Below are 24,029 nucleotides of genomic sequence, written 5' to 3'. Positions count from 1 at the left end.
AATTAAAGGAAAGGGACCCTTTTTGACTGCATCAACCCTGCCACTGCTGGTAAGCTCTACTATCCATTGTGACTCCATTTTTGCCCGTCCTGCTAAGGATGACCGTTTTCTTTTCCTTTTTTATATTATTTTTTGTTTTGTTTTACACACACGTGCCCTCCCTGCATGGAAACCCCTCACATTAAAAGGCACTGAGTGTTTGCATATTTTTTTCTTATTTGATGTACCTGATATGAGAGGAATGGGCCTTGTGTATGTCGTACCTGACGCCGGTCATTAGTTGCTTAAGTTTCCTTTCTGTGTTATGCAGTTTTATTGTGACATGTGTGCAGTGGGTCCCCCTTTTCCTTAGTCCGACATGGCAACTGTGAAATTGGAGCGAAAAAAAGCATTGAATTTGATTATTCACCTTGCATCCTGTAGCATGGCTTTGTACGCTAACTGAAATCCTCACTAATTGTATCTTGGCTTAAGCATGGCACTTGTTACTTAGTTTCTTTCATCAGCTGTAGCACATTGTGTGATACAGTTCACCTTGTGTTTGGGGAAAAAAATGCCCATCTTAATTAAATCCAGGGCTACATAAAGACATGTTCATTGAGGTGCTCGATTAAGCCACCTCCAATAGGGAACGAATGCGATAATGCTGTCAGGGCCGAGTGCTAATATGCTATCCAGTTCCCCTCGATTATCACATTACCACAGCTCGAATCAATTGATAAACTCCCATTCAATATGGTGGAGTATTTAATTGAGTCAGAGTCTATTGGATTTGAGGGCTGTGCAGTGCAGACATGCTGACAGCGGTAAACACTAGCAGGATGCTCTCTCTCTCTCTCTCTGTGTGCGATCGTAGAGGACTTTTCTGAGGAGAGCTGCAGGATGAATTTCTGTTTGTGTGTGACTGTTTGTGTGCCTCAACTGATGGTAACAATAATGTGTAGTGGTTCTTAAATACTGAATCTTTGTAGCCTGGTACCATTTCAGAGAAGTAAGATAAGTTGAGAATATAAAAATTAAATGATTGTATGTATTTCAACACATGTTGTTGTTGCTACTTTGTATTAGAGAAGTAATGTACATTTTTCAAACCCTGGCAGCCTTCTGATTTACAACTATGACTGTCTCCCCACAGGCACAGCTCCAACATCAACCTGCACCGCAAACTGCTGACCAAAGAGCTGGACGACATTGTCCTGGACCCCCAACTCCCGCCACTGCCCAAGGACCTGCGAGCCGAGATACTGGCTAAGATCTACGCCGGGCATCACATGGGCTTGGACCCATATGCCGGGATGGGCATCGGAGGCGCCAGCCTCCGGCCCACTGGCCTGAACCACAATGCCCGTTCCCTGATGAGCAGTGAGTATCCCCACCACCCTCTCAACCATACTCTTAAAAACCACCACACCAACGGCTTCTCCCGGGGCCAGCCAGACGACTACATGGTGTTGGACCTGAGCACCACATCCAGTGTTCAATCCAGCAGCAGTGTCCACTCCTCACACGAGTCAGACGAGGGCAGCGACGAAGGCATCCTATTGGATGACTTGGAGGAGGAGGAGGGAGAAGAGGATGAGGAGGAGGGCAACAGCGAGGGGGAGGACTGCTCCCAGCATGCCGAGGGGCGGGTTGAAGGAAGGCATCGGGATGAGACTGGAGAACTAAGAGGAGAAGGACATGGCGAGGGGTTGGAACCTTCCTCCTCGCCATTCCTCTTTTCGCCCACCGGGGGCAGTAACGGTGGCAGCAGTGGGATCCTCTGCAACATCTGCCATAAAATGTACAGCAACAAAGGAACCCTGCGCGTGCACTACAAGACTGTGCACCTGCGCGAGATGCACAAGTGCAAAATCCCCGGTTGCAACATGGTGTTCAGCTCTGTGCGCAGCCGTAACCGACACTCTCAGAACCCCAACCTCCATAAAAACATGCCCTTCTCTACAATAATAGACTAAATAATGACTTGCTACTCGACCCTGCTGTCAGTCGGCCCGCTCCTCCCTTCATTCCTCATCCTTATTCCTCCTCAAATTAGCTTTTAATCCCAGCCCAGGGCCATCAAATACAAGCTAAAAGCCTGTATGCCTCCTGCCCGTCCTCTGTACGTCATTACAAGACATTTCTATGTCCCTCTATGAAATTCATCGACTTTAAATACAGTTTATTATTGTGACCTTTGACTTTTCCTTCTTTGGAAGAACAGGATGATGCTCTTGCTCATGGAGTTTGCTTTATAACAAAACTCCAATTGTTTTTTTTTTTTCATAAGCCCCTCCATCTTTCTTTTCAGACTTCTCCCCACTTTGTTTTTATGTCCGTCTCCAAAGAATCTATTCAAACTCTTATTTGTGACTTTGCCTGCAAAAATGATAGTATTGGAAAAAAAAAGAAAATCTTCTTGTCGTATTTGTGTAATGATAGCTTTTAAATGAACCCCCTTACAAAAGCATGACAGCTTCATTTTGTAAATAATGTCCCAAGAGGCTTTTGGTGTAAAAGAGTTGTGTTGATGGTTGTTTGCTTCTTTTTTCTCTCTCGTTATGGTTTTATGTTACAGTCCAGTACAATACTTCCAGCTATAGGCAAGAAAGAGGTAGCATCTTACTAGCTTGACTCATTTATGTTAGCTTCAAAGACATGTTTTAAACTGAGTCCTAGGAAAAAAAGAATATCATGTGACTTGTTTTATCTACTCGTTAGATATTCAGAGGTTGCCGGCATGCTTTTTTAGGCTCCTACACTGATATCATTCTCTGTATTTCTATTGTTTTAGTTTTTTTTTTGTCTGTTATGTTTATGAGCTTTAGTATACCAATTCAGTTTTTGCACTTTGCATCTATACAAGGGGATGTGTAATATTATTATAATGAGGACTTTTGCAATGGTGAGTTTAGGTGTTGTTCGGGGTCATTGATGGCTACGGTGCCAAGGTAAATGATAATACCTTCAACATACTTGTGCCAGTTTCTTTTTGCACGTGCTCAGTTTCAAACACAGAAGACGTCTCGCCTCCCTGAACCAAACCTGAGATCTGCCCCCATCGCTAAACAACGTATTCAGAAAGTGTCTCAAAAAGTCTCAAAACGAAATCCAAGTGTGAATGAATATAAACTGCTGTTTCACAAACACACAAAGGAGTTAAATATTGATAAAGTCTCTCCTCCTCTTTTTGTTTAATTTGTGTATCGTTGCCAGTTATGATCACGATAATTACATCAGAGGTTTAGTGGGGTGATCTGTGTAAAAGCATGACATTATTGTGACATTGTCAAACAAAGTTATCAATGCAAGAACTCGTGTTTGTTCTCACAAAAAGGCATCTTAATGAAATATGACTGTCCCATAGATGAGAAAAAAGATGAAAATAGTCATTCAACTGTGACCAAAACAAAAGTGTTTGCTTACGAAGAGCTCTTTCAGTGTGACAGTGTGTACTTAAATCATGCCCCATTGGATTAATATGATGCACTTGAGTCTTAAATCTTTTGCTGTGATATTTTCGGTATCGGTTTCCATGGCTGAGTGTCGGCTACAAATGTACTCTATGAAAAATGTTACCATTTTCCTGGCTGTTGTTTGCAGCCATTTTTAACATGTCCATGACTGTCTTACGGTACAAATATTTCCAGTAACTGGGCAAAGTAGCCAAGGGAAGGGGTATTTATTGGTGGGTGATGTATCTTCATGGAGATGTTTTTGTCCAGTATAAGAATATTTTTTGTAAAAAGACAAAAAAATCGAGATTGTTCCTCAGTTCGACTTGTTTATCAATGTATTAGCGATGCCATGTGTTACTATACAAGGAGATCTTCTCTTACTTGACTGGTGCTACACACAGAGGGGAAACATATGCAGTGTTATGTGGTATGCTGTACAGTATTCACAACACCTTACATCCATGACAGTGTTGAGTTCCATTTATTTCATACTTAAACCATTTTGCAATATAGACATGACCTATTCTAGTGAAATATTTCATGTCTTTTTTTAAGACTCCACCTATATGACACATGCAGTTTTCGGTCCTCTCTTCTCAGAGATAAAGAGAGCGAGACAGAGAGCTGAGGCTGATGGAAAGGTTGCGGAGGTGGAAGGCTGACTAGGGAGGAAAGGATGACAGCAACGATCATTAAAAATGTGCTGCTTCTCCGTTACCTGGAGGCGTCCCTGCCATTCCAGCTTCTTCTGTCTAATAACTCACTTGTCACTTCGTTACACTGCCAGACTCCAAGGTTGCTGACAAGACTGTGACACTGACAGAAAGAGGAAAAAAGAAGGGAAAGGGATTGTGTGCTCTCAACAATTCAATTTGACCCATTCAATTTAGCTGAATTCAATTCATCTATTCCTTTTTCTTATTCAGGGTCGCTGATAATTCAATTCCTCTCCTCTCGTTCTGTTTTTCTCTTTGTCTGTCAGAGCGCAGTCATTTAACAACCGCCTTACCCATTTCTTCAACCCGCCACTCACTTACCACCTCCACACCCCACAGCGCAGGTCCTACAGGGACACACACTAATAGTGTATGCTTAAGTTCACCGGACGGCCATGGCATAGGAAAAAGGGATGGGTAATTGCCTGTTTATCCCAAGTGAAGGGAAAATTGAGTACAGGAACCCCTGCCTTCTCCCAGGAGTGGGTTTCACTGAGGCGCTTGCTGCCTCATTCACTCATTCAATCCCCCCGGCCCTCGCTCTGGCAGAAATAAAAAAAAGAAAAGAAAAAGTGCTACTCCAGGAACCCTGCTGACAGCTGTCTCTCTCTAACACACAACCACACAAACACACATGAACACAGAGGAGAGTGGCGCACACTCACACATGCTTCCTACTTACAGGCCAGAAAGATGACAAGAACAAGATGACTTGTTAACCTCTAGTGGTGGAGGAGACGGGGGCAGAGAGATATTCTCACCACAGGAAATGAAACTCTCCATCTTGCATTAACATTATAGCTGCTGCTGCCACTACATTGAAAGCTAATATTCCCTTATGGAGAACGGTGTGAGCGAGCACTGGGTCAGGCATGGAAAGTCCAAAGCTCTTAATATTATTGTTTCATTTTAAATATCCAACAGCTAATCATTTGAGACATTTTACCTAAAGAGAGACACTGTTTAATTTAGAAAAACTACATTAAAAAGGCCTCACAGATTGATTTAAGAGCTGTACGTACCAGACATATCAAAAGTTATCTTCATGTAAATGTGCTCTGCCCACATAACCTCAGCCTCTATGCCCTTCTTGATTTGAGAAAAACAAGTTTTCAGACTTGTTTTTCAGCCTCTTTATGTCCTGTTCCTTGCTGTCCGTTTCTCAAGCAGCAGCTGCAGTGCATGACCTCTGTCTGTGTACTTGTGTGTGCCAGGCAGAAAACTGAATATCATAGAAGAGATTCCCCTTACAACACCCTTCTCCCACCTCCTACGGGCTCCTTCTGAGTCCTGCATGGTGCTGGTCATGCCAGCAGAGCTCAGAGCTGCAAGAGGATGGAAACAGAGCTGAGAAAAACATGCAAACCACTGGGAGACAGACGGCAAGAGAAAGAGAGATGGTGGAAAGGGAGTGGGCTTAGAAAGTGGTCTGGCTGGAGCCTCGCGGCAGTCACTTAACAAGGCAGGGGAGAAAGAGAGGTACACAGGGAGAGGAGAGAGCAAGAGAGCAGCAGGGTCAGGACTCCCCAGGAGTCATCGCCAGCTTCTTCTAGATTGCCTGCTGGAGAGCGATCGAGCCGCACCTCACATTTCCTCCCCTCTCCCCCTACAGTCTCCTCTCCTCTGAGAAATGACCACCAATTTCCCCCCTCTCCTCTGAGAAAGCCTCCAATCCAATCTTTGTCTTTCTTACATCTCCAACCACATGGGCCCAGGTGCATTCGGCTACCTAGTGACCAGGCCGTGGAGTCGCAAGAACACGTCACTTAGAGCGCCTCACTGGCTACGACCACTGAAGTGAATCTTTAATATTTGATTAGAGGAGCGTCAGGCATCAATTATTCTGTAATTCTACATAGCACACAGAGGGAGGAGTGGATGGCAAACGGCTGAAGCGGCTGACCTGTTAATCACTGTCCGTTTTGTTCACGTCACAGAGTGAGTGAGTACTGCAAGCATGCAAACTGTCCAGTTAATGTAGCTCGTGGAACAAAGTGGGATTCAAGTGTTTGATGGGACATCATAAGAAATATGCAGATAGAAGAAAAATACACACATATTTGTATAGATGCTTCAGTCTCATGTGTTATGTTCTAAAAAAAATACCCTCATTAATTTGAACTGGAACCTGTGAAATGTCGAGAATGAATTCATATAATGTTTTCCATTGTGCCAATTATATTTTACAGTCTTAAAGTATAAATAAGCTTGAAGACCTGGTGAATTTCGCTTTTTTTGTTTTCACTTGTGTTTTTGTGTATCCGATGCATTTGTGTCTTAAAAAGCCCGTGTTATGGCACTGGCACTCGACCGCGTTGCATGGCTACACCGTCGCACTGCAAACAACGAACAGAGCCGAGGAGCTTGCGTCACTTTGGTGTCAAAATGGTGATTTGGAAGCCTCATGAATACTGTATGTACCTAAACAGGTGTTTCCCATTTGCAGACAGGAGGAAAAAAAATGGTCCTCTTTTTAAAAAAAGACTTGTTTCTTTCTTTTCTTTCTTTTTTTTTTTTTGCCTTTCTTGTATTTGTTTCTGTATCATAACTGTCTATGGTTTTTGCATAAAATGCATAAGGGTTTTGGGATGTAAATGGAATTTTATTCATATTTTGTCCAAATACCTCTTGTAATTTGTATCAGAATTCTTGTACAATTTTTATATTAAAGATTTATCAGTCACTGGCATTTTGTCATCGCAATTTTATTCAAGTTCTGTTATTTTTAATTTTATTGAAGGAGCTTGAAAAGACAACCTTCTCCATAATGTAGAGAGAAACTGCAGAGCCCCGAAACGATGTGTCAATCATGCCATTTTAACAAGACACTGATTTCAGCAGGTTTTACTGGGCTCTTAATTGCTCTATGATAAAAATCACTGGGGAAAAGGCTATCTTGACCAATTAGTGGACGATTAGATTAATAGAGTTATTAAAAGATGTACTGGCATGAGGAGAAGGTGCTGCTGGTCTTAGCAAATTAGTAAGATGGTCACTGAAGGAGGGAAACAAAGGACAAGCTGCCGCTTTGTCTGATCATACGCTCAAATTAAATTAAATGCCCTTGTGAAGGAACTACAGTAGGTTTTGGGGGGAAATATATACTAAATGTACTTAAAACTGGCTTTTTCTATAATTAAGAAAAAGCACAGATTATGCTAAAAACAACAAATGTCTTTTGAAATAAAAACCTTCTCCTCCCTCTGTGACAGCTTTGAGAACTAGCAAACCATTAATATTTTCACACATGAAATGAAGAATATTAACATCTATGAATATTAACATCAGTCAAAGAAAAAAACTGCTTAACAGTAGAGCAACAACGAAGACAGAAATTGACAACGACAACGGACAAATGCCGGGTCATTTCGCAAAAGCGACCTGTGCTGACATCATTTGCTGTGACTGGGGGTCAAATTACAAATTGATATGAGCTCCAGCAGGGATGTCATGTTTGCTCTGGTAACCAACAGGAACATAATGCCTCCTCCCTCCCCTATGCGAGAGTGACGGAGTGACACAGGCCTTATTGACCTTGAATTAGACACCATTCCTTTTTGTCACACACCAGTTCCTTGATCCCCTGTCATTGTTGATAACTGCACAACACACACGCACACACACAAGATCTCAGAATAATAGCGCTAGATGGTATTGATTATATGCAGGGTGAGTAAAAGATACTCCCTCCACTTTTCACAGATATCCTCAGCCACCCATCTTAAACACACACACACACACACACACACACACATTCCCCTTCTTGGCGACGACCTCCCACCAGGGAGGTGGTGGGCGCTGACCGCCACTAGGCTGACCTCCCCGCTACATAACGGAGCGTGTTTCTGACGGCGGCAGGCCATCGATTGGCCTGACAAACACGCTGGCCCTCGGCTGACCTTTGAGAAGCAGAGCTCTTTGCTGTGTGTGTACATACAGACAAACAGACAGACAGGGCGAGCTTTGTTGTGTCTGAACTGGAAAGGGTGCTGCCGTGGGGTGGGGGTGGGGGTGGGGGGGAGAGGTTGACAGGGCAAAGATGTCCATCAGTCCATCTGTCTGTCTGACCTTAGAGTCAGTCCATGGAAGAGTCTGCGTCCGTCAGTGACGTGCTGAGTTTAAATGTTATGTTTCAGAAATAGGTTTCCAGCACAACTACGCAAATTGGAATAAGATTTCAACAGAGTTACGTTTGGTTGACTTACAATAAGATATCACATTAGTTATTCACGAATAAGAAGAAGAAGAAAAACACAAATCACTCCCTCATATTCACCAACACATTTACGGGCAAGTAGGACAAATAAATAGGACACAGCTCTCTTTTCCAGCCACAAGCAGCAGTGAAACTCAAGCGACTGGGACATGGCTACACGTTACAGAGGTTATTTTAAAAATTCAAACGACAGTCAATAGTGTCTACACGTAGCACCGTCTGCAGTTCAACAGACTTGCATGTCTTTCCACAGTGGAAGTGCTGTCAGAAAGAATCGAGAGAACATGCAAATGTCATGCTGAAGAAATATAAAGCAGTAAAGTAATAGTGTTAACTATTTAGACATAGCACGCCACTCTATATGACTGTATCATTACACACACAGTGTTCAGTATAGATGCAGTCAAATTGAAAATCTAGTCGTACATTATTTTTATGAGAATCCTGCACAGGCAAAAGCAAAATCAGCTGCTGTCATTCTCTTAGCTGGTAAAGAATCTATAGCTATTAGCTAATGCTTTTAGCTAACTAAAGACAATAGACTTGCTATCCATTTCAGATGCAGATAAAGATTGATACGGTTTTGGTATTACACTCTCTCTGCTGGTTAAAAGGTAGCTTGGCCAATTACCAACCATGTCTGACATGGAAAAGATTTTTACAGTAAACCATTTTCAAGTCAGGAACATCTCTGAAAAAACAAATTACATGCAATCAATATATTCTATATTATATAACTATAATATAATATAATAAAATGTTTCAGTTTGCTGCTTAATACCCATTTTCTATGTGATTTTTAATGCAAATTAGAGCTTTTAAGGTATGGAAATGTGGAAACTGCAGAAGGGAAGACAAGGTGCTGCCAGTTTAGCTGATGAGCTCTTAAAAGAGGCATTTTAAAAAGCGCCATGGTGAGGAGGAGCCATCTACCACCAGGAGCAACTAAAGGCCGGACACAGAAACCTAGTTGGTACGTTTTTAAAGGGATAGTTTAGATTTTTTAAAGTGGGGTTGTATGAGGATCCATAGTCAGTGTATTACTTACTGTACAGTGGATGACGGTCGGCACGGCCCCAGTTTGGAGAAACAGACAGGAGTACCAGCACAGGAGCAAAGCAATGTACTACTGTGGACGGGGCTGGCGGCAAAACGTATTTTAGCCACCTAAAAGAAAGGCTCACCTAAAAACATACAATATCAGTAAGTGTACGCTATATTTAGAATATTTTCACCTCTCAGCCTTGCTGTCAGACAGCTCTTTCAAGGGGAACTGAAGCAGTTATCTATGCTTTCTTCAAAGCCACCAGACTCCCTTGACAAAAACAGTAATTTTACATCGCAGAACACAGAAGTTGCTGATACCGCTGCCTCGATGGGTTTGTTTGTGTCATTGCGGGACTTTGGGGGTTTAAAGGGTTATATCGGATTCACCACAAAGAGAGCACGGTTTGAAGAGAGCATAGATGGATATATAACGGATTCAGTTTCCCCTTTGGAAAGGGCTGTCTGACAGCAAGGTAACGTGGGATAAATATTCTAAATATAGCGTAAACTGTTGGTGGGCCTTTTTTTAGGTGGCTAAAATAAGTTTTGCTGCTGCAGTACATTGATCTGCTCTCATGCTGGTACTCTTGTTTGTTTCTCCAAACTGCGGGTGTACTGACATCCACGTACCTCATACAAGCCACATCAAAAAATCCAAACTATCCCTTTAAGCAACACTTCACCTTGTGAAAAACTTGTTTTAATCTATAAGCCATATCAATAGTAGATATCAATCAGTGAAGGACATATGAAGCAGTGAATACAGTAATATCAAGCAGACAGTATTGCAGCACTCTGCAATACGCAGGCTCATGAAGATCAGTATGTGTTTCTGTATGAAATTATCACTGAGTATGGTCAGGTCATACTGATAGAGACAAATAACTATGTAGGTAAACTATATATACTCAATTCTTCTTATTTTTGTTTCGTCCAACATATAAATATATTAATATATATACCCACACAACCGTCCACCATCGTCACTGCACTGAAAGCAAAAATCAATTTTCATTGAGGACTAATTGATTGTAATTGCACTCTATAATTAGAAGGTAAATTGCCAGAATTTAGGGAGAAAGAGCAAAGATTTTATATTTTACTGCTTTATCTTGGAGCTGCTAAATTTAAATATCCATATTTAATGTAACAATGAACAGAGACATTTCTTTCAACTTTTTGAAGGGTGCAATACATAATTATACTAAAAGAGACTGGATGACTGTGAGCAGGAGCACTTATAAATGTTAGTGCATTGCTGAAGAAATGTGGGATTAAAGGGAATAAAATAGACGGTCACTCCTGAATTCTTATAAAAACTCATCGGTGGTAACATGAGCCTTGGCCTGGGATGGACCGCATACACGTATAAGACTTTTTTACTGGGCCTTATTGATTTGGTTCTACACCAGTGAGGCCTGCAATGCTGGCTAATGCTATTGACGAGCCATCAGTCTTGTCCAGAAGTGTGGAGGCATGCAGCTCTTTTTCCAAGACCAACCAAGGAAGGAGAGAGGAAGAGGAGGAAAGAAAGAGAGGGGAAAAACATCAATGGACAGTGATGGAGAGTGGGGAGGAGGGCGAAGATGCAAGCACAGCAGACAGACTCAGACCCCTGTCCATGGTTTGGGAACACTAAATTAGAAAAAAGACAAAAGGGATGAGAGAGGGAGAAACTGTAAACAGCTGCATCGATCCAACTAGTGTTGGGCAAATCAAACCATTACAGCCAGAGTCTCATGCCCCGGAGTTGAGGGAGATAGTGTGAATATCTATACGCTGCCCTCGTGAAGAGAAAAGTTTGCACCAGCACACACTGGATCTCTTTTAGAATTGTTGGACTTACTAACTCTTTAGTTTGCTTCACCCGCTAAATAACAAGGTGGAAGTGCAGCAGGACAGGAAGGGGTTAACTCAGCAGAGGGTGGAAGGGAGGATGAAAAAAGCCCTCTGGCAACCCAGGGACAGAGGGAACGCTGAACTCATCACAAACCCCTCTCCTGGCGTCCGCCAGCACATAATGACCCCAACAAGACGGGAATCCCTTTTAATTAAAGTGAAGGGAGATCAGTTAAGCAGATGGTTGCCGACAAATATTAGGGGAAATAGAATGTTTAATGGTCTGTGCACTTATCGCAGGCTATTTTCCACACCCAGCCCCAAACTGATAAACAGGACAGAGCCTTGTTAATCAACCTTACAACCTTTAAAGCCCAAGATAAGAGAATAATTCGGGATCTTTGTAAATTAGCTTGAGATGTGGCTAAGACTCTGGCCCCTTGCGTACTCAGGGCCAGACTGTCGAGGAGGGAGAAGAATTTCTATCAGTGTAATAGCCTTGTGCCATGGTGAAGAAGTTTGGGGGGAAAAGTACTTTTTCTAGGGGATAAAGATATTTTCCTGAGTTTTTATTCCCCTTGTGGTTTGACCCTCTTGCCACCACCCTACTGCGCTCTTATCAGTGACACTAGAGAGTCACCCGCCTCCGTGGAAATAATCTAAACAGAGAGGCGGGGAATCGGCAGCCCGAGCCGGTGGCCTGTGTGAGCAGGTTAACGGGCCCTCACCCCTCTAAGTCAGACACAGGTGGGGGTGGCCTGTGTTTATTTTGCAGATGATGGATGGAAGAGGAAGGGATTATCGACAACAGTAGCAGCCCTGTGAGAACACTAGCAGGTACTATTTTGCTATAAAAAGCCTTATACAGGAAAAGTTGTTCTTTAGATAGCAGCATACTGCAGCTATTTCAAAATTAATCAATAATTTGTAACTCTAACTAATTCCATCATTGTATATTGTACATGGTTTAGCATTTTGCCTCATAAGAAAAAGAACAGTAATTTTAATCCAAAATTGAAATTGAAATTGAAACCAGACACAGACCTTACATGTCTTACATTTTTAATAGGGCTGTCAATCGATTAAAATATTGAATCGTGATTAATCACAAATTAATCGCACATTTTTTATCTGTTCAAAATGTACCTTAAAGGGATGTTTGTCAAGTATTTAATACTCGTATCAACATGGGAGTGGGCAAATATGCTTCCTTTTGCAAATGTATGTATATATTTATTATTCGAAATCAATTTACAAGTTTGCTGACTTGACTATGACTTGCCCAAAACTGCATGTGATTATCATGAAGTGGGCATGTCTGTAAAGGGGAGACTCGTGGGTACCCATAGAACCCATTTTCATTCACATATCTTGAGGTCAGAGGTCAAGGAACTTCTTTGAAAATGGCCATGACAGTTTTTCCTAGCTAAAATTTTGCGTAACTTTAGAGCATTATATAACAAGCTAGTATGACATAGTTGGTACCAATAGATTCCTTTGGTTTTTCTAGTTTCATATGATACCAGATATCTTTACTCTAGCCTTAAAAAGCCCGCTACAACCTCTGAAAGATCGATGCGTTAATGCATTAAAGAAATTAGTGGCTTTTGCGTTTACGTGATATTATCACGTTAACTTTGACTGCCGTCATTTTTTAATAAACTTATTAGCGTAACCGGTGCAGATCCCATTTTATTTCAACTTTTTCTCTTCTTTATGTGATGAAATAGTAATTTTTAACCCCACGGTGGTGGTGTTTAATTTTTCTGGGACATGCTTTGAGTACTGCCACATGACGAGCTGCTTTTGGCAAAGCCAAACAATTTTTAATAACAACATTTCACATATGTACTAGAACAGCTGTATAATAATTATGTCAATATGTCAAAAATGTCAAACAACACACACATTCATGTTTTGTTCTCATTTTAATCTAAGAATGTGCTTATTGAATTTATGTTAGGACACTGACAAAACAAAATCATCCACTTCTGGGTTCTTGTTTTTCAAATTGTTTGTTTTGTTAATTTGAGATCTGTATCTGTCGTGACCACACTGATATAAACAACAAAATGCAAAAACCTGGAATGAACATAGACGTTGACATACAACTTATACTGTCCTCAGTGACCGTAGACTTTGTGCCAATGCAAATTTCCCCTCTAGTATATTTTACCTTTTCTTAAATGAAAAACACATTGGCTGAACTCAGCTCCACCTCTTTCCACCCCCATTTTTTTTTTTAAATCGCACACAGCAGAACCATACTTCATTTAGCCAGCGTTCAGAGCATTAAGCTTTGTTGCTGTTCTAAGCTGTTGTTTCCTTCCTGGCCCCTTGGAAAAGGGACACCGGATTGAAGGTAATTACATAGAGAAATGCAGACATTTATCAGTGCTTGTGGTTTGGGACCTTAAATGGTCCTGCTGACAATTTTCCCTTACAGTAGGCCACTGTGGAGCTGGCAGGTTCTTTTCGGAGCCCCAACGCCGAGCTTGAAGGCTCAGAGTGCTGCCATATGTTGGACCTCACTGGTGCCAGCAGCAAATGTGCTGAACAACGCGACTCAAACCATGAACTCCGTGCCTTGGCAGAGGGTGGGTGCACAGGGCTACTCGCAGGAGTGAAGAAATACGCAGTTAGCAAAAAAAAAATTGCGTATAAAAAGTGTTATTGCGTGTCCACAAGTCTGTCTACCTGTCCGTGTGTCTGTCCAGTATCAGATTGAGAACACATTGCATCCCACCGTTTCTTCAACACTCGCACACACATGCATATTAGTCTGGATATCCATGGAGAACATCCCAGATTGCAATGGGTCACACCTGGTTATGCTTCTTCCCTGTCTCCCCTCTCGCTCCACTCCCCGGTTCCCACACCGGCGGCATCTGGAACCTATTGGCGGCAGAGTCACACCGAGCCATAAAGCCCTCAAAGGCTCACAAACGCACTAGGGGTAGAACGTCAAACAATGTTGGCCCAACAAGCTGCCAACAGACACAATGCATCTTGAACCTGAACAAACCCTGCTGCTCATTTTTTATCCTCTCCGTCTCTGTGTATGTCTCCCTGAACTATTCCTCTCTCTCACAAACACCACCTGGGAATGAGTCGAGGGAGAATTTTTACATTTTTACCCCTAAATGGAATTGGTACTGATGCTGATGGAGCTAAATGCGGCTCGGGCGACTGAGACCGTGGAGAAACAGATACTGATGAGGCCAGAAACTTGCTGTCAAAATAGCTTGTAGCAGAAACACAACACTCACAGTGCATCCAGGTTTTGGTGTATTTAAACACGCACCGGCTAGATCTGTTTTTAATCAAACGTTCTCTTCGGTCACCGTGCTCTGCTCACAGTGTCACCAAAGGGTTAAAGAGCGCTTGTGCCACCCGACAGATAATGTGATCTGTCCTGGATAGGATCTCAGGAGCGTGAGCGAGACCCGTTGTCACACGGCCATCCTTTTAGACACGAGAGGAGCAGGGGGTGGGGGCCATTCTGTCACAGCCTTGTAATGCTCTTATCGATTCTCCATATCTGTTACGGAGGCTGGGAAGCACGTCCCAAATTCGATATGCTTTTAATAGGGGCCAAGTTCTCCAAACAACACAGTGCCGATCAAAATGGAAAAAAATATCTGAAAAGATGACAGCAGCAAGAACAAAGCCTTTGCAATTGAGCAATTAAATAAAACTGAAGTATGTTACGTGTAGTTTGTCTGGCAGCTCCCTTACATGCTTTATATATTGCCTGCTCTCTCCCAGCCATCGCTCCCCTTTTTGATTTCTATGGCATAAAAAATGTTGGCCAGTGTTTGAGCACAAAAATCTGTGTTGGAGCGATTTCAAACCAGCGTTTTATTGCTAACAAATGCTGCCTTTGATACTGGCTACAATGGGTGATACTTCACTGTTTGTTTGTGCTGGAGGTGAAAATGAGTTGCTAACATTTGGAAGGGAAAGCTTGTGAAATATAACGCAGCAACAACACGCGAAAAAAAGTGTATGGCACTCTTTAATGTCGTGCAGGAGCCGGCAATGTTTTTCCACTCATTAGAGGGACTTTGAAGTGCGTGTCTGAAACCTAAGCTCGGGAAATCTGACAGAGACAAGATTGCGGTGCGCACTTTCTTCTCCAAGAACACCACGACTCAAGGTAACATATCCACATCCTATTAGTTTGTGGTAAACTTACCAATTGGATGCAGACAGACTGTGGTATTAGGCAGTACAGAATTTGATCATGTTGCCCATAGTATAAAATACAGTAGGTCTACACGGTGAAATAACTACCGCTCTGTCGAATTTAATTCCACCTCACGACTACGACCACAACAGCATTATCAAAAGGGGAAAAAAAAAAGGTGGATTTCATGTGAGAAGCTACATAAGTGCTTTGCTGGGCTCAAGTCGTAAGGACTCCAGTGAGGGGTGGTGCAAAGTCTTGCCTCTTCGCTGTCAGACCCCAGGGTGCTGTCTAAATTAACTGGGACGAGTGGATTGTTAGAGGGATGACCCTTTCCCTATTCACCCGGTTCCTCCACACGCACACACACACACACACTTCATCACACATACCACACTCTGAACGTCAACCGCTAAGCCTCAATAAATCTGATAAGCCACCCTGGTGGCTTCTGTGGCCAATCCGCACGGAGAACAACAAGGCCGGTATCAGGCAGCTGCAAAGCCCTCGTCAAGCGGGACTCCGAAGTACTCTGAAGGGCCGCGCTCGCACCCCTGAAAGCTGCCCCGTCTCTCAGCTCTCCCTTACCCCACCCCAGCTCCTATCCGCTACCCCCATGCCTGGGTGATGTCATTATTGAAGTCTTTGGCGTGCTATCCGAGGAGTAAGTTACCACTGACAGGTTCAGAGCCTGGCTGGCTCACCCATGAGGATTCATGACTTTGAAGCTATTGCCCTTAAGCTGCAAATTATTCTTTTCAGGCTCTCTCTGCTCTACCTACGGCTTTAATCCACACCCTCCTTCTCCTCAGTACACTAGAGCTCCACCAGACAGCACCCACTAGCCTGCACACACACATATTATAGATAGTGGTAGAGGGATACAGACACACAGAGGTAGAGAGAGAGAGCAAAGGCAAACACATGCTCACTCACTTTCCTAGATATCTGGAAACACATACTTTATTGAATAGCCTCATTCCCCCCCTCCTCAGTACAGTAAAGTTAATAACACCAGCAGGGCAGAGCAGTACCAGGCTCCAGCAGCACCGGCAAAGATCCTCTAAATAGCCCCAGCCCATCCATTCCTCACTCCCTTCATCAGCACTTAGTGGACATCTGTGCAGTGCCAGCCCTCTCCATATGCCACGGCGGTCAGAAGACAAACGACCGTGTCAGTGCAGTGGCACGCCTGCATGTCTGATGCCACACAGGGGCGCAGGGTGGGTGTGGTGAGGGACAGAGACAGGAAGAAGGCCAGGGCCGGTTAGGAATGGGCTGGGTGTGCAAAGCAGCCAGCGCACAGGGGAAAGGAGCAATAAGTTATCTAAACTGTAGACACATGAAATACCAAACCTAAGTAATGGCTTATGTGGTCAATACAGCCTGTGTGGAAAACAAAGAAAAACACTTTAAACACTTGCAGTCCGCAGGTTGTGGAGATGGTTTTGCTTGTTATGGCCCATTAACTATGTACATACGTTATATTATTGCATGTTATCCACTTCCAAAAGCAATTTTTTATGATTTATTTTCTACCTTCTGGGCAGTTTCAACTTGCCACCTATCCTCCCATTTTTTTTTTTTTATATCTGCTTATTCTGTGCAGGGTCCAGTGGGCTGGAGCCTATAGAGTGGTGCAGGAATGAGTCCTCATCCGGTTCCCTCATCTTGAAGTCAATGGGTTTTTTGAATGGGTTTTTGGTTAGATGTCTGAAATAAGGTCTGTGGTTAACACAAGAGATTTTAACATAAATATGTCAGTAAATACCTCATTCGTGAATTTTGAAGCCTTTATGTGTTTTTAAATTACCTCAAATCTAGGTTGGACTGATATATCTGCAATAAGCTAATATCGGCCGATGTATTGGCTGGGACGATTTGTCAGTCTTGCTCTACTTCGTAATGCAAGGAACGACTAAATACATTTGCTTACTGTTGTTCTGTAGGTGGCATGGCTTTGATTTTCTGACAACCAGTGCGCAACCTCCGGGCCGGAAAAGTGAAGCCAATGCAGAAGTGCCTTAAACTTGCATTCTTTCCAATAGCCAGCAGGGGGCGACTCCTCTGGTTGCAAAAAGAAGTCTGATTGTATAGAAGTCTATGAGAAAATGAGCCTACTTCTCACTTGATTTATTACCTCAGTAAACATTGTAAACATGAGTTTATGGTCTCAATCACTAGTTTCAAGTCTTCTTCAATACAGCATGATGTTCATTTAGTAAATTATGGTCCCATTTAGAGTAAAATAGACCATAAAGCAGGGTATGCTTTTGGGCGTGGCTACCTTGTGATTGACAGGTCGCTACCACGGCGTTGCCCGGTCTAGGATTGTCTGTGTTTGGCGTCTTACAACTTTAACCCTTTCACAGTGTGTTTTCAGTTCATGAAAGTTAATTGTCACAATTTGGCCGCCTAAAAACATCATATTCAATATTCGGTTTTACTTAGCGCCATCCTCTCGTGTCACTTATGGTTGCAGATAACAAGATGGCGATGGCATAAATGCCAAACTCGAGGCTTCAAAACGGCAGTCTACAAACCAACGGGGGACGTCACGGTGACTACGTCCACTTATTATACAATCTATGTTGACAACATAGCACATAACTGTAAAGCTTTCCATCACATGTCTCAAATACCTGCATGTTGGTGCATCAATGAACACCTTACCAAGAGCGCTTTCCTCACTCACAAGTACACTACACCGCAAAGATAATTTAGCCTTGCCAAATAGAAAATACAGGCCGCAAATTGTTCACTGTGATAGATTACCTGTCTGCAAGTTGATTCTCATATTGTATTGTAATGAGTGAAAACAACCAGTCTGCCTGAACAGTAGGAAATCAATGTGGAATTATGATGTGTGGTACTGTACTATTGATGTACAACAATGAACTCCACTGGCAAGAGCGCTGGTAGGTTTCTATAACATAAAAAATGCAAACATTTATATCATGCACACATTTACAATGTGATTCTGGAGAGAAGCTCTCTCTCAGACAATGATGTGGAGCTGACGACACTAAATTTTATTTGGTATACAGCACATACTGGTCAGCATACTTTTACGATAAATCAGCAATGTTGTCTGAATGATTTCATAGTGCAAAAAATGATCCACATTCTTTCCACTGTAAAATGAAGGTGTTGAAATGAATGAGACTGAAAGGTGACTAGAATAATTCAGGAACTCATAAGGTTAAACTTGTCATACTTGAAACCCAAGGCTTGAGTTTCAAATGTAACGCTATGACTCACGTATCACCCTCATGCTCCAAAAACAAAAAATCTGTGTCCAGCCCAGGCTAAGGAGAGAGGGGGGAGGATGAGAGATGAGAGAAGGTGTGTGTAGAAAAGTAGGGGAGGAATCGCAGTATTCCCTGGGTAACGGGCTCTGGCGAAGGAACTGAGAGGTGTTTTGGCTTGTGTTGCATTCGGGGAGAGTGCAGCGTCTCCCAGAAGGAGGCTATAAAAAGACAAAGGAGGCAGGAGGCCATGTGGAGAGACTGTTGAAAGGGAGCAAACACCCACTCCATAATCCCACCACTGCCACCATCACCACCACTGGGGAAGAGAAAGAAACGTTACACTGAAATTGAGATCACATAAACACTAAATTGCTATTACAAAAACAGACATTTTCGCCCAAATACAGCACTAGCTGAAGTTCAAGTTTAAACTTTATTGGTCCAAGTGGCCAATTGGTTTTGCAGCATGTATTAAACATGGCAATACATCAAATACAAAAGACTGACAGCCACAACAAACAGCAGACAGACATGCCAATGCAAGGCGCTGATGGAGAGTGCCAGTTACATGTGTAAAAGATAGAGATCAGTATCACAAAAGGGGAACTGGAGATGTGGCTGCACACAATGGTCTCAGGAGGCAACGAGGCTTGTACACGTCTACATACACAAAACGAAACAAGCCCTTAGGCCTTAAGTCGCAACTGACAGTTCGATAGACACAAATATACAAAAACAAATACATACAGAACACATGGTTTCGCAGAGGGAGTGTTGAACATGCTCTCCTCCTGCCTACCCCCAAATATCTGAGCCGTGAGGTAACGCTGGCTGTCTTTTGTGAACAACAGGCGTAAAACGTAAGTCTGAATTCCTGATGCAATACAAATCAAAATCAAATGAATCCAAAAGCCCTTCTCTGCTTTTGTTTTACTCCTGTCTTGGCCACCGAGGCCAGTCAAAACATGGAAGCCTGATTTGAGTGAAGGGGATGAGACGTGAGAAACAGGGAGAAGAGAAAAAAAAAGGACAAAGAAAAAAAAAGAGAGGATGTGCCACATCCAATTGTGAATATTTACGTGTAAAATGTGCTGTGCAGTTCTTTCCCCTTGCAGGTCCATGGGAATGCAATGCTCTGGCCCTTTGCCTGGGTAAATGTGTTCCCTATGTGTGGGCTTTCTATCCCTCTGTGTTGTCTTCACCAGAAAGGGGTGCAACTGGGCAAGGTGCAAGAGAAAAGGTGCCTCTGGTTAAAAAGCTTTTTTTCTACACTTGCACATATGGTCGGGGAGAGAGAAAGAAAGAGAAAGAGAAAGAGAGAGAGAGAGGCAGAGATGGGGTGGGGTGAAACAGAAAAGCCATGGCTCTTTGGTTGAACCTGAGTGTGGGAGGTCCAGAAATCCCCCCACCACCTCCACCACCACTTCTATTAAATACCTTTGGAACATCCCGACTGGCTTTTAAACAGAGCTGCAGAGGGTAACTGGTGGATATGGAGGAAACTAAGCATGCCCAGAAGGGGGGGATGTTGTGAATCGCTGGGTGTCCATGACCTGGCACTGCTCTAGCCCTCCAGCTCATTGTTCTGGGCCCAAGAAATCCTTTATAAGCCCATTAGAGTGTGAATTTTACCAATCAAATTGGAGTGTCTAGTACTAACAAATGCTAGCATTGGATTTTATTGCCGTTTGAGCCCTCCTGGTGCACGCCTTATGGACTATGTGGTCAAGCTGTTAGCCATTACATTGACAGGCATGCACACGTTTCTACATCTGGCCTTCTGCAGCTCCAACACACCAAGCCAATTACATGTTGTTGTTCTTTTTGACATATAATGTTTTTCGTAATCAGATAATTGCTCTACCCTTCAAACTCCCCCTATACAATGTTTTTTTCCCTCTCTCTGCATGTTTTTTTGCCGCGGAAATACTGTGCCAAAACGGCTTCATCAAAACATGTTTAGAGGGAGGAGGTTTTTCTACATGTGTGTAGAAGTGTGCAGCATTCAAGCAACATGTCTGTCAGGACAGTATACAAGACTGTAAGGGCCAAAGTGTATATTTAGCCTGTTGTTGAGATAGGCTTGGATATTGTCTATTGACCGTCACTTTAAGTTAAATACTTTAGTTATTCCAGTTAGCCTAAATTCTTGTTTTTAATTCCTTTCATTTAATTAACAATAAAACGCATCTGGATGTTTTGGAACGAGTCTCACCGTCAAGAGCCTACTTCAACCTCTTAGCAGCTTTTAATTGATAGTAGTCGCTACAAAGACTTTGCAAGGACTACAAGTGAATCAATGAGAGACGGAAAAATAATAATCACTGGAAACCCTCAAAGATTTTACATGGTTCCACTTTCAAAAGTGTGCACACATGCAGAGGAGATTTCCTGAAACATGCTTTCCATGACAAGAATCTGTCAGTTTCTAAATACTTGCATGTGAAACGGGCCACAAAGTATGCCGAATGTGTCAAAACCTTGATGAAGGGAGGAGATCTCCTGATTGAGTCATGTGGTTGCATATTATCCCTCAAATCAACCAGCATGTGCTCGGCACTCACATCTGCACAGAACACTCAAATGTACTGCACACCACAGCTCTGCCATTTAGCCCAAAAGACTTCACACCCTCTTAAGGATATAAACATTATTGTTGGAAGACGTATAAATGAAATGTAATCTAATGGTCAGGGTGAAACCATGATCTGTCTTTAACAACAGACCTTCCTTCTTCTCTGATTTTTTACCGTCTGAAACATTATGTATTTATGGGGAACATTTGCAGAAACCTCAGGAATCTGCCCTCCTACAGTATGATTAAGACATTTCCATAAAACTACATGCAGTCATGCCATGTCTGGCTGGATACAGCTGCAAAGACTATGCAGAAATAAATTGCAAAAATACAGAATTTTATGTTAAAAAAAAATGTGCACAACAGCAATTTCATGCAGATATTTCATATGCATATATTCTGCTTTATAGAAGTCCTCTCATTAGGAGCAATTGCCATCTGCACATAGAGCTACCCAGTGGCTGGGATAATTGTACTGCTAATTGTCATGTGGTGTCTGCTGGTTGCCAAGAATAGACAGTGCCATGTGGCTCTGTGTCTTGGGGTTTGTTTCTGGCCTTGATAACTTGATAGGGAAGATGGGAGGGCATTGGTCTCCCAGAATTGAATTAAACAGTAAATAATGTTTGTGTTTTTGTCACGATTTCCTGTTTGTTAGTAGTCCCATTAGGGGTTTATCTTGGAGCGTTTTCTCTCCCACACACCCTACCGCTCTGTTTCTCTTTGCACTCTCCCTCACACACACACACAGGAAAGAAACACTGTCTATTTTATGCTCTACAGATGAAACGCATTAGCGAATGCATGGCAAGGGACACTGAGGGAGGGGCAAGAAAAGCCTCCTCAGTTCCAACGACATCAGCATTTTTTCGCAAATTTGCAATTAGTCTTAAGGGCCAGTGTAAATTAGGTCTCCTGACAAATGAGCTACCGGGACAGGACATGAAGTTTCAATAAATCTGAGGGGCTGCTCAGGGCATTGGTGTCCTCTTACTCTAGCATCAAGAGAGAGTCCCGACAGACAGCAGGGGGAGATCCATGGAATAAGCCCAAAGAGTACTCACCACGGGGATTCATACGCCCGAGCTCCTGCCTCTCCCCTCTCAAAGCTCCGCGAGGGAGACCACTCCATAGGAAAGAAAAGTATTTCATGATGGAGATGTGAGAAGGGGCTGGGTCTCAAAACCCCTGATAAGGAGCCTCTAATGTGGGTAAACTAGCACCGGTGTCTGTGTCTACACTCATAACTTCATGGATGAGACCACTTTACGCTGAGACACTGAGAGTTGAGAGTGCCGTGGTCCCATTCAGGGGAGTCTAGAGTTGCGTCTCATCAGTGTTTAAACATATTAGAGCCGGGGCCTGCGCTGTTGCTGATTTGATCTGCTGCCTCAGAGGAAAGACGTATAATATAAGGTTTTACTTTTTAAACACTGCGCAATTCTCTCACCATGGTTATTGATGATGCATCAACTTACACATTTGGCCATTGCACAGGAGGCCTCCTGGACAAGTATGACAGTTAATGGAGTTGGCTGAGGAAGCCTGAGCAAGGATCAGGTTCAAATGGATTCCTAGTTACTGTCCATTTAATCCGATTGGACAAAATAACACGCCACAATAAAGTGCTGCTTAAGGTCGAGAAATGCGTTTAAACGGGAGGCAAACTGATGACAAAGCGAGGGAATGTAGGATGGGACTGTGAATAGCATTAAAGCCCCATTTGTCCGCATTACCTGTATGGAAGGGAGTTGAGACTTCCACGAGAAGGAACGGTGATGGGAGAGAACAATAATGTGGTGGCAGGAGGGACTGCTTACTAGGTTACACACAGATGAAGCCCAAGATTGAATTGGGACACTTGGAGAGTACAGATTGAGACATCTGCCTCATGTTACAGCATGATGCGTACAGTATCACATTATGTGACCATGTACTGGCTATTAGATCGGTTTCATGGTGCTGGAGTAGGAGCGGCAGCAGTGCCTCAAGCATTGGGACGACTGAGCAACACACTAGTGGTTTTGTCAGGCATTTTAAGTAACATCTCATCTAATTCACTGCTCTGAATAGCATATCATTCAAGTCAAATCTGTGGATTGAATTCTCTTCAATTTGGCACAGTTCAGTTGAATTCATTTCAGTTTAATTCAGCTCACTATTGTTTTATCTCCCAAGTGAAGAGTAAAATGAGAAACCTTTCTTGGAGTTGTGGGCTCAATCCCATTCCGGCCATGAGGCCTTGCCCTAAATAAGGGGTATTCAATTAAAATTCATAGAGGTCCAGTTAAAGAAAATGTACTCAAGCAAAGGTCTGGAACATCATAATGTCTAACTTAAGTTAGATAGTTTATTTTCTGTGCCCTCAATTCGGATTTGAGTGGGTTTGTTTGCTCAAAAGATTTCTGCTTTGTCTTGTAGTGGTGCTTCACATTGCCGCTTTTAATAATCACCATGGTCTCAGAAGATATGAGACATAGTGCTGGTTTTGAACTGCCCGTGGGAAGAATGAACATGTAAGAGTCTGTCCATTCCTGATTAAAAGCTCTATTTTCTATGTCTACTTTTAAAGGCTAGAAAGGCTGTGCAGGTTAAAATAGAAATGCTCCGTCAAAATGTAATAATTATTACACGGCTTTGTTGAAACTCGATTTCAACTCAATTCTTATTGGTCAGTCACCGCATTCTGTAATAAGCTGGATGATGTACAGCGAGCGGGTCATTGTTGTGTAACCAACCCTCTCTGGGCGATG

General features: G+C 42.8%; 1 protein-coding gene and 1 long non-coding RNA gene across 4 annotated transcripts in view; one reads left to right on the top strand and one right to left on the bottom strand.

Moving 5' to 3' along the window:
• bnc2 (basonuclin zinc finger protein 2) overlaps positions 1-6,843 on the top strand; it is a 179,452-nt gene extending 172,609 nt beyond the window's left edge. For both annotated transcript variants that reach the window (XM_074629311.1, XM_074629310.1), the window contains exon 6: positions 1,136-6,843. In XM_074629311.1, the coding sequence (XP_074485412.1) occupies positions 1,136-1,958 (823 nt within the window). In that variant the 3' untranslated portion in view covers positions 1,959-6,843. The remainder of the gene's footprint in view (positions 1-1,135) is intronic.
• LOC141764263 (uncharacterized) overlaps positions 1-24,029 on the bottom strand; it is a 162,445-nt gene that overhangs the window by 70,182 nt on the left and 68,234 nt on the right. The gene's annotated exons all lie outside the window — the stretch shown is intronic.

This window comes from Sebastes fasciatus, chromosome 3 (genome assembly GCF_043250625.1).
Source record: "Sebastes fasciatus isolate fSebFas1 chromosome 3, fSebFas1.pri, whole genome shotgun sequence".
Taxonomy (NCBI): domain Eukaryota; kingdom Metazoa; phylum Chordata; class Actinopteri; order Perciformes; family Sebastidae; genus Sebastes; species Sebastes fasciatus.
The sequence above is the reverse complement of the archived record's forward strand: the minus strand, read 5'-3'. Positions and strand labels throughout refer to the sequence as shown.